This window comes from Cottoperca gobio, chromosome 9 (genome assembly GCF_900634415.1).
Source record: "Cottoperca gobio chromosome 9, fCotGob3.1, whole genome shotgun sequence".
NCBI classification, from domain to species: domain Eukaryota; kingdom Metazoa; phylum Chordata; class Actinopteri; order Perciformes; family Bovichtidae; genus Cottoperca; species Cottoperca gobio.
The window spans coordinates 25,014,645-25,029,778 of NC_041363.1; the positions used below are offsets into that span (position 1 = coordinate 25,014,645).

Genomic DNA, 15,134 nt, shown 5'->3' on the forward strand with positions numbered 1-15,134 from the left:
TTGTATGTAGGTAAATACTTTCAAGGTGTTGTGCAAAGCAATTGAAGTCACACAAAGTACTAACGGTTTTAAAATACGTGCCTGTTATCTTGATTGTGCTCACATTGTGATCAGCTGTGCTTCTCTGGTCGAAGGAGGCAATGCCACAAACAAAGACTTACTAGCCACTGCTTTTGCTCTCGACCAAATTGGTGGACTGACCGACACTTACATCCCTAAAGCCACCATTGGCATGGATCAAAATCACTTGGGTTTATTCTAGCGGTCACAATTTTGATTCTAAATAAAAAAATGTATTAAAAGAGCTTTCCATTTTGATCATCAAAATCTAAAGTAGGATCGGCGATTCTCCTAGTATTTATTTTCTCTCCAACCTATCTACTTGCGCGCGTCCGAAGAAAATGAAAACACTCACAGCGACACAACGTAATCCTTCTGCTTCCCTGAAGTCATCGTGTGGCAACATTTAGCTTCCTCGTGAGTTAAGTAAACAACAAACACGATGTTGACAGAAAAACTAGTTGTCAGGGCATAAAACCAAAGACATGTTGATCTTTGTGAATAAAGACTTCATATAGTCTGAGAATGGCATAGCCATCAGGGCTGGAAAATAAAAAATCTAAATCTTAAATCTAATATAATCGTGGCCAAAAAGTCAAATCAACAAAATCTAATCCGTTCATCATTGAGTGCAAGTAGAGGTTTGCCACATTTTAAGAAATGATCTGCATTCCTGAGATGTCGTGTTTATGAGAATGGGACGGACGTCAGGTCACAGTGACCTTGACCTTTGACCACCAAAATCTAATAATTTCATCCTCGAGTCCAAGTGGATGTTTGTGTCAAATTTTAAGAAATTACCTCGAGGCATTCCTGCAGCTGAACACCCTCTCAGTAACAACGCAGTAACAAATTCACGCTTTTGAGATTCCTGTACCTTTAAAACTTGCTTTTAGTGCTCTGGGTGTTCATGAGTGTACAAGTACAGTTTGTTTGTTTACATGGATTCCTTCCACTCACTTTAAATTGTGCAGTAATGTAATCTCCCTCAGAAAGTCCCTCCACAGTAAAGGAATAACCTTAGTCACCTCTGAAATACAGTCACTGAGTTCCTGCTGATGTAACATCTTCAGTGACTGCCACCATAGTTCTGTCGGCTGTGGTTCAGCCTGAGCTGCCTCACTGCTCACCTTTGGTTTGTTGGCAAATAAAGCATGTGATGAGAGAATAAATGTCCAAATTGTGAAATGTGCCTCTAATGACATACTGTGTTGCCTAGATACGACAGCAGCTACTACGGACAGTTGTTACGGAGCTCCTGTTCTCCTTTTGCCTCTCAGCTCAAGTGTGACGGTTAGGTTACATGTGACCTCGGTTTGGTTCATGCATAGGACCAAAACCAACCAAAACCAACATTATGCACAAATACTGCAATACTTGCATCGCTTAAGAAGCTTTACGTTAGCAAACAGTCTTAGACTCAGCCCAACCAAAACAAGAAGAGCATGCTTGCCACACGCCGGTGCCCACTACAGGCATGTTTGGAGTGCAGGCTATTAATTGTCATTAACCGGCACAACGTGACTTTTTTGTTCTTCACCTTAAATAGGTAGACGACTACGGTACACAGAAATGCATCAACACAAGGTTTTGTTTGTGAAGGGACAGTTTCTCCGTTCTATCACATACGCATAACGGAATAATGGAAAAGCCACGAGAACCCCCAGATAACAAGGATAATAATTGAATGCATAGTGGCGTATTTTTGATTGGTATGCATGTTACAATTCAATTAAATGGACATACTTTTAACCAAAACATACCATAAGACCCAGTATTGCCTTTTATGTGTATTTACCCCCCAAATAAGCTTCAACCTCTTAAACTCCACTTGGGCGCCGGCGTCCTCGGCCAACATTACTCTTAAACTTTCAGACGCTGTAGCAGGCTCAGTTTTAAAGCTAGTATGAATGAAAGCCCAAGTGTGTGCATGTGTGATGAGGTTAGTCTCTTAATAGCATCTCATTGTAGTGTAGTTTTCTTAAACTTGACCTCACTATATAAAAGAAGCTGTTGTGAGCTCGAGGATCATCACAGCCACATCAAACTTTACACCACAAACTACAAACTGAGGGCATTCAGACGATGTATGGCTTTTATTTATATATTGACAATCAGGGGGTTTCTGAGTGTTCGCCTTCCAATCGCTGAAAAATAGGGAGCTGCTGCAAAAACACAGAGTAACAGCTTGGTCCATCTTAAAAGTCGGCAGGTGGTCTTGGGGAATTGTATTATTATTTACCGACAAATAAACAGTTCTGACACTGCATGGCTACGTTACTGCTGACTTCATACTCACTGCACACACGCCCGCTGTTGCTCACCACGGTACCGTGGGCTGAACGCCTGAGATGATTTGTTGTGGTGGCAGATTGGCAGTTTAATAAAATCATACTATTAACTTGCCATCTGTCTCTCTGTCTCTCTGTCTCTCTCTGTCTCTCTACTCACATCCTGCGCTCAGAGTTATTACTAAATAAAAATCTTAAAAACCCATTTAAAATGATGATGATTACAATACACTGGCAGAAACCCTGTCTTCAGGCTCCCAGCTTTCAGATGATGGACACAACTTCTATGTGGCATACACCTGTTGTCTCCCCCCTGAAGATCCCCGGCTCGGCTGGAAACATAGCAAAACACAGAAACAATACATTCCTATAGGCCTTGGACTTTAAATAAATAATAAACTAAAGTTAATTGTCTTAATCAGAAAGCTGAGAGAGCAGTTTGTTGGTAGATATTGCAGTTTCTCTGGGCGTCCCGTGAACATTATCCAAAGGCAGAGTATCTGCAGTTTCCTACGGTGTTGTGTAGATTCTATAGAAAAGTATTAAAATATCAGCCTACAATTACATAAAATGAAAGCATTACAGCCTTCCTTCCCACTTCAGCTGGAAGACCCTTTGTTTTCTCAGCTTCACTGCTGCTGTACTTACTGCCTTTGTAGGGTTAAAAATAAAACAGTCCGCTTACTGTAATGAAACACACAGAGAGTGTAAGTGAGTGAGCTGGAGAAGAATGACAGGAAGTAAGAATAATGAACAGAGAGGGAAGCCGAAGAATTTCAGCTTTCAGTACGAGAGGTTCCCACCACAGACCTGGGCAGCTCCAGACTATACACTGCTAAAGAATGTAATCTTTTAAGGGATTGAATGAGCACCCACAAAGCACCGTAAGTGGACCGTGTTTCACTACAGGTCTGGCAGGTTGCTATTATCGTCATGAGGGGGGGGGTGTAGAGGTCCGGGAGAGCCACTTTTACCCAGGGCCTTAACAAGCTATCATACAAGACAAAATGAGAGCGCCATTGCCAAACGAAATGCAGGCACAATAATGGTTTGATTTCGATTATCTTATTGTCATAATCGTTGGAAGCCAAAATAGCAATTAAAATTTGATTAATTGCACAGAGTACAATATTTACCTCAGAGATGTAGAGTAGAAGTATACAGCTGCATACAAGTAAAAATACCTCTAAAACTGTACTTACAGTATATCTCAAAAGTGAGTACACCCTTTAGATTTTTGCAAATATTCTGTTATATCCTTTCAGGGGATAACATTATCCTACTGAAACTTTGATATAACTTAAAGTAGTCAGTGTGCTGCTTGAATAACAGTATAGATTTATTGTCCTTTGAAAATTACTCAGTACACAGCTGTTAATGTCTAAACAGCTGGCAACAAAAGTGAGTACACCCCATAGTGAACATGTCCTAATTGTGCCCAATGATGTTGTTTTCCCGCCCTGGTGTCATGTGACTCGTTAGTGTTACAAGGATTCAGGTGTAAATGATAAGCAGGGCTGTTAAATTTGGTGTTTTGGGCACAATTCTCTCTGAATGCTGGACAACATGGCACCTCATGGCAAGGAACTCTCTGAGCGGCTGAAAAAAAGGATTATTGCGCTTCACAAAGATGGCCTTGGCTATAAGAAGATTGCCAACACCATGAAAATGAGTTGCAGCACAGTGGCTAAGATCATACAGCGGTTTTCCAGGACAGGTTCCACTCGGAACAGGCCTCGCCAGGGTCGACCAAAGAAGTTGAGTCCACGTGCTCAGCGTCATATCCAGAGGTTGGTTTCCAAAAATAGACGTGCGAGTGCTTCCAGCATTGCTGCAGAGGTTGCAGAAGTGGGATGTCAGCCTGTCAGTGCCCAGACCATACACCGCACACTGCATCAAATCGGTTTGTATGGCCGTCGCCCCAGACAGAAGCCCCTTCTGAAACCGATGCATAAGAAAGCCCGCAAACAGTTTGCTGAAGACAATGAATCCAAGAACATGAGTTACTGGAACCATGTCCTGTGGTCTGATGAGACCAAAATAAACCTGTTTGGGTCAGATGGTGTCCGGCGTGTGTGGCGGCACCCTGGTGAGGAGTACCAAGACAAATGTGTTTTGCCTACAGTCAAGCATGGTGGTGGCAGCATCATGGTCTGGGGCTGCATGAGTGCTGCCGGCACTGGGGAGCTGCATTTCATTGAGGGACACATGAATTCCAATATATACTGTGACATCCTGCAGCAGAGCATGATCCCCTCTCTTCGGAAACTGGGCCGTAGGGCAGTTTTCCAACATGATAATGACCCTAAACACACCTCCAAGATGACAACGGCCTTGCTGAAGAAGCTGAAGGTTAAGGTGATGGACTGGCCAAGTATGTCTCCAGACCTAAACCCAATTGAGCACATGTGGGGCATCCTCAAGAGGAAGGTGGAGGAGTGCAAGGTGTCCAACATCCGTGCGCTCCGTGATGTCGTCGTGGAGGAGTGGAAGAAGATTCCAGAAGCAACCTGTGCAGCTCTGGTGAATTCCATGCCCAGGAGGGTTAAAGCAGTGCTAGATAACAATGGTGGTCACACAAAATATTGACACTTTGGGCACAATTTAGACATGTTCACTATGGGGTGTACTCACTTTTGTTGCCAGCTGTTTAGACATTAACAGCTGTGTACTGAGTAATTTTCAAAGGACAATAAATCTATACTGTTATTCAAGCAGCACACTGACTACTTTAAGTTATATCAAAGTTTCAGTAGGATAATGTTATCCCCTGAAAGGATATAACAGAATATTTGCAAAAATCTAAAGGGTGTACTCACTTTTGAGATATACTGTAAGTACAGCACTTGAGTAAATGCACTTTGTTACAGTCCACCACTGTGTGTCACTGACCCTCTCTACTGAACCTAAAGTGAAATCATATTTCTGTTTCTCAGAACTGTTCACAGTATATAACTGGAGTCTTTGTCTCAGTGTGTATGCCTATCTGTGCACATCTGGCTGTGTCTACGTGTGTGTGTGTGTGTGTGTGTGTGTGTGTGTGTCTATGTGATTGCAGTCAGGTGAGTCGTCCTGGCTCCAGGCTCATTTCCTCGCCTCTAAGAATAACCGGCACCATGAACAGGCTGTTTTCACTCTCTGATTACAGATAGGACCTCCACCTCCTTATCGCTCAGGTTCCCAAACATGCTGCGTAACAACAAACACACACACACACACACACACACACACACACACACACACACACACACACACACTGCCGCTAGTCACATTAATCTTGTTTCTATGCTTACACTGGATACAAGATTATTTTCTTTATTTTTTTAACGCTGCATGTGGGATGTTTCTTTTTTTATTTGTTATGTTACACAAGCTAAACAATTTTACAAAAATAATAAAATACAAATTAATTCATCAGATTAAAGAATATGGGACTGATAAAAATGATCTCATCTCATAAAGAGTACCCAAATGAAATGAAACACAACAAAGCAGCATTTACATTAGTGTAATTAACAGCGGAGCGCGGCGGTAAAGCAAAGAGCATCTGTGGAGGAAACAACGAGCTGGTAAGTGTTTGAATTAAGCAGTAAATGAATCGTTCATTTTGTGTTGTTGGTGTACACAGGCTCATAACCAGAACTGGATAATTATTATTTTTAAATTTGGGAAATGAAGAGTTTTGTTCCTTGTGTATCCATTTCCTCAATAATTCAGATGATCAAAGGCTTAAATAATCATGATCATTTATCAGATCTCATGTTGGAAATAATAGTGTGTGGGCGCCGGAGGAGAGCCGAGCCGGACCGTTTCAAGTTAAATACATAAACTCTCACCCCCCCTCCCTTTCTGCTCTCAGTCCTGATCCAAATTTGGCACTGCTGGCCTCTGTGAGAAGGCATTTCCCCCAGGGCACGGAGGCTCTGTGTAACTCTTGACTGCAATCCCACTCTGACAACATCATGATTTTCCCACAGGAAAATAAAAACATAAACTTTGACATAACATGTTTTTGAATCAGGGGATCAGAGGAGAGGCTTCATGGGATCCGTGTGTGCCACGTAACGAACTCATTGTAAAGCAGGAAGCAGCTTCCGTTAGATTTTCAAAAAGAAATCAGACCCAATATGAGACAATTTTGATGTTTGACTCGTACGGTAACAAGAGGATGAAGTTCTGGAATCTGGAGTCACTCAACCCTCAGGGTTTGTAGGTTCAAAGAAAACTGATATGTCCTAAATGTACAGGTTCGGTGGACTATTACATGGTTACAAACAGGTTTTGGACAGATATATGTTGGGTTGATATTGGCCTTAAAGATCAGTAAAGCTCCAACCATTAGTCAATTAATCCATTAGTCCCAACAATTAATTGGCAACTATTTTGTAGTGAGAGGGTTTGAATTTTCTTTCCGTTTGAAATCATTGTAAATTGAATATCTTTAAGTTTTTAACTGTTTGGTCGGACAAAATCAGTTACATCATTTTTGATGTAACTGATTTAGAAAAAGCATAATTGAATACGTGGAATATAAAAAATGTTAATCATAGAAAGATTTTAAACTGGACGATATGACGACATATTTGTCGATCGTCAGATATTTTTATAGATCGTGGTGGGAAAGGATTTCATTCTTCTACCTAATTTTGCGAGGCTTACTTTGTGTCAACAGGGTTGTGTTACTTCGGATTACTTTTGGGAATATGCACCACTTTAGGGTGGGGCATTACCTAATGTAGGCCTGTTGGGGACAAGTGGAACAGAAATGTAGTTAAGTTAAGTCATAAACAAGAATAATAAATACAGTGTATTCCCATTATGCACCACTCATTACTTAGCTATTGAGTTAAATAAATATATTAAAAATACCAATTTGAAACAAATGCATTTTTTCTTCCCTGCCACTGTGGTCAGTCTCTCAGCTAGCTCTTCCCCCTCTCCCGTTAGCTACGCTCATAGTTTAGCTAATCTTAACATTTATTTTTGGGTCAATGCGTGAGAGCAGGTCTCTTGGTTGGTGCTCAGCTTTGGATTTTATCCAATAAACAAATTATCAAAACATACTAACTTTTCCTTATTTCTTTTAATGGTCATTAAAATATAAAAACATCTAATAGTATGCAACTATCGTCTTCTTCTTGTGAGTGGAGTAGTGAGCGATTTGAGCGGAGCGGCCTGACGCAGAGTGCAGGGAACAAACCGCTCACGTTCAGCTCTCCGCACAAAGGTTGGTTGGTTAAGCTCTGTGAGATGGGCTGGATGCTACTGTTCAAACAGGAGAAACATACCAAGACCACAACAGTGTGGAACTCCTTCGAAACGATATAGTATTTTTGCTTGAAATGCCTATATCTGAAACGTACTCGGAGCAGCATATTAGATTAGCTCCAACAATCCAATGAATTGCTTTATCAAAATAGAGGACTCTGTTCATGGGTTTGTTTTTCTAAGGGTGGTGAAGTCATAAAATATGACCACAGATATTCAAAGCTTCATTTAAAAAAAACCTCAATAGGAGCTTAGAAAGATAATAATTACCACAGTATTCTAGCAGAGATAATCTGTACACATTGTACAGAGAGTTTGCCCCAGAGGAGTGCATCTGTTAAAGCAGAAATATGGTTCAGACTTTCATAAAAAGCTGCTAACTAGAAAATAATTGCATTAGTTTGGATTTGTTTGTGAGTTTTAGTGTCCTTGATGGTCTAAACGCTGTTTCAGAGAAATATTTTAGGCATGAAAAATGTCAAACTATCAATCCACTTCAACCCAAAAATATTAGTATTGGCTTTTAGTAACCCTTAGTGATCAAAATACAGTTACATCATCACAGCATTATTGAAGTGAAGTCCGTATCAACACAAATCAACATTTAACTGGCACAATCCCTCATTGTACAGGATGTTCAATGTACTCTCTCCCGATCAATAACTTTCATGTAAGCCTAATCAATTGCATCAAACAAAAACAGTCACATCATGTGAGCGCAGCAGGAACAGTGGCTTTGGCATGGAAACAGGAAGAGTATTGTGAGTCAAGTAAAGCAGGACTCTCTGCTGAGGGACACACTAGAGACGGAGCAGCCGGAGGAATGCATTACATGTGTGTCGGCACATTACTAAACATCATCTGTAACCGGCTGTCGTACAGGATGGAACACACCGACATCCTTCCCCGACTAGACGGACTCTGTGGAGTTACAGGCCACAGTTGACCAAAAGCAAACCATCTTGACAGAGGTGACTTTTGAGGCGACAAAGAAAGTTATGATTGTTTGTTTTGCAGCATAAATCCATATTGCATGTAACTGTACAATCTGTACAACAGAGGAATGTTTTTTAGATAGTTATGAAACTATATAACTACTTTTCTTAATTTCTTTGAATAAACTGAGAACTTATTGTGACCGGTCAGCCTCAGCTACAGTAGTAGTTACCACATCACACAGCTACGCAGCGCCACCTATTTTGCCAGGATGAACTTCACTGTGCTACTGTCTGCTGGGATCATAGTTTATATATTTCTTACATTTGTGTTTGTTACCTTACTTGTTACCCATTGATTAGCTTAGATTCATTTTAAGATAATCAAAGTTAAATTGTCGTCAGACGGCAGCCGATGGGTTCAGAGATTACATTTCGGCTAATGCGTTCAGCCTCTTTTGCTTTCCACACTGACTGTTTACATTCATACAACCACTACTGGTACTACAAACGGAAACCAGAACTCTTCCAATACCAAAATATTGTCCCGTTGCCTACAGATTCTACATTCATTTGCAGAATTTGTTTATAGAGATTAAGGACATATAGACGGACAGAGATAAAATGGTGTTCTGCATCCAGTAAAGTTAAGCCTTTCTAACTGCACTGTAATAAACGATGTTTGGTCCCAAATCAATCCAAAACACAAAATCAGAACATACCATTTTAATCAGACAATTAAACCTATTTACAATATACTGCAGCAACTTGTTCAGATCACATGCTGAATAGAAAACGGCTCAACCAGTGTTAAGATAATAAAAGCCCTTCCATTCACATTTTGCTTTCTACCATTATGGGTTTGTTGATGTTTGAGGGATCACCAGTGAGCAGTATTGCACTGACTCCCACAGCTGAGCAGCAATACTCACTGCTGTCGAAGGAAAATAATGCAAAGATTGTAAGTGTTTACTCTGCATTTGTACGTTAAATAAGACCTTTTATTGGTTAGCTCTTGCAACTCTGATTGTATAACGTTTCACTATTTGCATTTACATTTTGTCCCGACAGCAGCGACAGGTGAGGATCACAGGCAGGCCAGAGAGTTTTCTGACATGAACAGGAACTCTTTGCCCTCATAATAAAACATGATAAGCCATCTGTGGTACACAACAGTAGTTAGGATACTAAGACAAGGAGTACAGTCAGTAAGCTGCTCTCAGCATCACGAGACACATCTGAACCAGAATCATGCAGGAAAGTCTGGCGGCGGAGCGTCTTCCATAACCAATGAAGCAGGGGTCAAACATGTCAACACTTTGGAAGAAATTACATTTTCATAGCAGACGCTGTATACATAACACATATTGTTACATAGAAAAAATGCTATATAAATAGAACATCAGCAGCGGGGTTGTTAGGAGGTTTGATCCCCCTGGCAGCAGCTGGTGTGTCCGTTGCAGCGGAAAAGTCCTACTGTTAAACTCTGAGCACTAACCTTACTCTGACACCAAACCCCTGTGGTGAAATGGGGCTTCTCTAGAGCGCAAATGTTATTAAAACATATATTTTTAAAATCCTCTCCACCTTACAACAGTTGCTTTTAAAGTCACAATGAAATAAAACATGACTTTAAAAAAAAGTCAATAAAATTGCAGAAGTCAATATCTACAAGTCAATGACAACTGGACAGCCTTCCTTCCTCTGCTGAGGAAGATTGTGTGTCAATTGAAAGCTCCAGATCAGCTGCTAAATGGACCTCGTTTCCAAGGTCAAGAACAAAATTTCAATCTCAACTTTTTCGATGTTTTTAAAGTGATTTCCCTTGTACATGTGTAACACGAAATGTACATTTTTCAAATGTTCCCATATTTTTATTCCAAAGTCCTACCGGGAACACATTTAACACAAGTAATAATCAATGCATGTTTAATTATACTTCATGACAAAATGTTTGTGGGCCCCCTAAAGAAAAGCTGAAGGGTTTAACGGTAGAGCTGCAACGATTGGTCGATTAATATCTTTCATTCAAAAATGACAAACAATTCTGTTTTCAGCCTCTAAAATAAGGAGGGGTCCTGCTATCACATTAAACTGGATATCTTTGGGCTCTGGACTGACAAACCAGACATTTAAAAACATCACCTTGGACTTTGAAAAAACTGGGATGGACATTTTCCCCTATTTTCTGACATTTAATTGATTAATCGATAATAAACGTATTGGTGAGTTTCAGCTCTATTTAAGGTTAAAGGCAGTTGGGAAACTGTAACAGATCAATGAGATGAGCTGCATTCATTTAGTCTTCTTACCCCTAAATTCATTGGATCTGACAAAACATAAATAAAGTAGGCCTATATATACGTATTCTTTTTAGCTTTCAATACACTATTTGTTAATAATTACCCTGAAATCAACAAAATAAATTAATATATTTAAATATGTGATTTACAAGTAGCTTGTCCACAAAAAATGTTATCATGTTAACTACAATCTCAACTTTGACTTATTCGCCATCATGCTTAAATTTAGCTACCACTTTAGTTATGTGGGGTAACAAAGTTATATTATCAAGATGCATGTTCATAAAAAATGTAATTTACACATATTAGTTGAGAAAAAACAGTAAAAACATGGATTAAGCTAAGACTAAACATAACTGGATAAAGCCCTCTTGCTTAGTTGGCTTTTTCTTTTGCAGTAAACGGAAACAGCAGGCTCTTTAGCCTCTCGGCTATTTCTGGTTCAGCTTTCTGACAGCTATGTTTATTAATGTGGAAGTGTTGTAAACTGTGGTTTGGTTTTTTAGTTCAGTTTTATTATTTACAAATAATCTGGCATGCGGTTTTCATGGAAAATATCCATTTCTATGGCATAATGTTTTTTACATAGTACAAAAATAAGTCCAATTTTGATCAAATACTGTGATTTGCCTTTGAAAAAAACAAAGTATGATGTTACTTTAAAAAGTTCCCCTAATTGGATTTAAGGAGCCCAAACCTTTAAACAGCCACAGACACTATATGGTTTGGCTGTCCATAAACCTTTGCTCATACAGTAGCAGTAACAGTGTTTTTCTGAACAACCCTCCCAAAGCTTTTATTTTGTTTTTTGTTCGCTCTTCTTTTTCTACCACAAATATATCAAATTCAGGAGCAAGACGCTCTCAGAAATACCATTTCATTGTGACTTTAAATCCGACATCTTAAATCTGCCTGCAGTATGTAAAAAAACACTTCTTCTCAACACTGTAAAAAAAACAGGCTCCGTCTCGAGTGTAGAGTGTCGGACCTTTTGGCTGTGACAAATAAATAATCTTAGAAAACTTAATACTTCATCCAAAAAATCATTTGTAATCCTGGCGGTCTACTTTACAGTTATCCGCTGATTCAATATTTAAACTTTGAAGTATATTTACACAAAGCCACAAGCGGTCACTGGCTCTTAGAAAAAGTGCTCTGACCCTCCTACACTCTGAGGTTGGGCTTGAGATGCACAGCGATTACACGAAACGCCATCAGCTGCTGGAGGGCTCACGATAAAATTACAGATTACAACGAAGTTAGTGTTGGCTTGGAGGCCATGTGGATCCCGACAGACAGCAGACAGATCATCATCAGTCGACGAGTCAGGAGGTGATTATCTTAAGACGCTACGTGGCTTGTGATTTAAGAGTCATGTACAGATCAAAAGGCAAGCAGCCCAGAGGCTTAACAAAGTACTGCTGATAAACCTGAGGAGGAAACGCAAACAGAGAATACAGGTCTTCAAAAAAATAAAATGTATTGTCTCTCTGACGAGGATACGTGGCTGTCAGGCAACAGGCGACAGGAAAAAAAACCTCCCCGGTCCGTGGCCACCTTAGAAAGTAAAGCTAATTCCTAAATCAACAATTTCATGTAAAGCCTGTGACTGTGTAAACATACTTGGAGCTTCCCACAAACACCCAGCTTCAAATGAGAGAAATCCTTTTGTAAAAACACACAAGCTCCGAAATAAACCTCAATCTACTCTCACACACACACACACACACACAACTGACACACAGATTATCAGATGAATGATTTTTCATTCACTCATTAACTCATTAGCATCCGGAGTTCCCTAATGGAAACAGATCAGTAGTCCGTTTCAAGTGTTTAACTGTTTTTTTTAATTATTTGTTTTGCATCACCTAAGTCTACCCTGAAAGAACCAAGACATTTTTCAGATTTTTTCAGTCAGGCTTGAAAAGATTGAAAATATTTTTTGCATGTCAGCGGATCACACAACACAAGTCGCGCTGTGCTTTCCTTTTTTTGCATCTGGGAGTTGTAAAGTCAGTGCAGACAGAAGTGCTTATTAAATCCTCTGAAGTATCGCACATGAATCTTATTCCTACAGTCCACGCTCTCCCTCGACATCAAACTCATTTACTCCGTGTTGTCAGCTTGTGATCTTTGCAGCCGTGATAGAGCGGCATCACACTAAAGAGCATTCGAGAAGCTTCACAGCCTCCACAAAATTAGCCTTTGAGACGACCGACAGGCATCTGCACGGGCACCTCTCCGTGGTCCGTGCAGGATGTCCTCATCACACTTCACTGCGGGTCCAAAAAGACCTGTGTCATGCTACGCAGCTGAGAGCAAAGCACACACAAACAGAGGGTTGATGCCTTCCAAAGTGACCAAACCAAATCCATCAGGACTCATACTTGACATCGAGGGTCTGCTCGCGGAGCGACAGGAGCTGGAGCCTTTTTGGCATCCATGCAGCCGAGGCAGGAGGGAAACAACGGGCTAAAGAGGCTGCCAAGACCTTTCCTGAAGACGCTGTTGGAGAGGCTGTAGATGAGACAGTTACAGAAGCTGTTGCTAATCGCCAACCATGTTGTGAGGAAGGACGCCACCTTATGGTGATACAGCCCAGCGCTTTCCAGGAGGAAGTAGAGGATGTAGGGCATCCACAGCACGTAGAAGACACTGGTGATGCGGAACAGCACCATGGCGTAGCGTTTGTCTGGGCAGCCCTCGCACCGCTCCCCCCGCTCACCTTTATCGCCCGCGGTCTGTGAGCTGAAGCGGGCGTGGCGCTGGGTTATCTCCCTCGTGTGCTGCCGGCAGATCCGAAATATACTCCCGTAGGTGAAGCAGACGGTGAGCGCTGCTGGTGCATAGAGTAGTGCAACGATGAAGGTGCTGAACCCCGGGTTGGTCTTCCAAGAGACTGCGCACCACTGAAATATGTCCCCGTGGTAACCTGGCTTCCCCCAGTCGAAGAAGGATGGCAGGAAGATCAAAGCGGAGTAAACCCAGATGAGGACAATGCACACTCTAAGCCGGCATGGCGTCACCAGTGTGGCGTACGACAGTGGGCGGGTGATGGCGATGTAGCGGTCCACGCTGATGCACGCCAGTGAGGCCATGGAGACGCTCTTCAGCACAGAAACCATATAGCCGAACGCCTTGCAGGTGAGCTCCTCATTCAGGCCTCGAAGGTAGTGGAGGAGAGACAGCGAGGGCACCAGGCAGCTGACGCCAACCAGCAGGTCAGCATACGCCATGGTCTGGATGAAGTGGCTGGTGGTGTGGTGGTGCAGCAGTGGGGCGCAGTGGAAGACGAAGATCACCACCAGGTTGCCAGCGATGATGAGCACAGTGAGGAAGAGGATGATGACCACCTCCAGCACGCATGTATCCAGGCTGCGGGAGTAACCCACGGCGCCCAGCAGGCAAAACGGGGAAGAGACGCTTTGGTTCGCATCGGAGGAAGAGTTCATGTTTGGACTGGAGGGGGGAGGGAGCAGCAGGGGGCGGTTTCATCCAGGTCTCTTTTCTAATCCTGAAGTTGCTTGTCCCGTCTTCTGCTTTAAAAACAAAGAGTGCTCCTGTTCTTTCTAACTCAGCATCTTTCCTTCTTCAGCGGGCAGGCAGCACGTCCTTAAAGTAGCAGTAATCCATCGATCAATGCAAAACGCAGCCAGACTCTGCTGCTGCTGCTGGGTGTGAAATATGTGCGCAATCTCGAGAAGAAAACAAAAGAAAACTATGTAGAACAAGAGCTGCCAGTCTGATGTTGCAGTGCTAACCGTCCTCCCATCGCGGCTGTTTATCATACCCCCACCCCTAGACTGTAAATCCTGAGGTAAGCACTCTGCACCGGCACACTGCCACAAGAAAAAAAATCAAGGCATCCACTTCCGCTCTTTGCAAAGGAAAAGGGAGGGAAAAACGATGCCAAATTTCCCGGTAGCTCCGATGTTAACACTCCTTCACGCTGACAATGACGACTGTCTCAGCAAACAAAAGCAGGATAGTCCAAACAAGCATGTCAGATCTGGAAGTGGCAGCCTCGTCCATGGTCCGCTGACAGGGAATGAAGACACACACACGCTTTCACACGCATACACACACTCATGCAGCGTCTCGAGCAGGAAAAGTCCTGGAGACAGGCGAGTGCAGGCAGGCAAACATCCAGAAGTGATGGATAATGACACCAGAATCCCTTCTCTGTGAAGCTCCGAGTGTGGCACAGATGCAGCCGGCAGACTTGAGGATTTATGTGTTTGAATTGAGAGTGTGTATGCATGAATGTGTGTGTG

At 42.0% G+C, this 15,134-nt stretch overlaps 1 protein-coding gene across 1 annotated transcript; it reads right to left on the reverse strand.

Moving 5' to 3' along the window:
* Window positions 1–10,375: 10,375 nt before the first annotated feature.
* On the reverse strand, window positions 10,376–14,834 carry LOC115014146 (probable G-protein coupled receptor 21). Its single transcript, XM_029440826.1, has one exon. The coding sequence runs from the start codon at window positions 14,310–14,312 to the stop codon at window positions 13,242–13,244; it is 1,071 nt and encodes a 356-aa protein (XP_029296686.1). The 5' UTR covers window positions 14,313–14,834; the 3' UTR covers window positions 10,376–13,241.
* Window positions 14,835–15,134: the final 300 nt, after the last annotated feature.

Excerpts from the sequence above, each read along its gene's own strand:
- LOC115014146 (XM_029440826.1), bottom strand. The coding sequence starts at position 14,312 with ATGAACTCTTCCTCCGATGCGAACCAAAGCGTCTCTTCCCCGTTTTGC.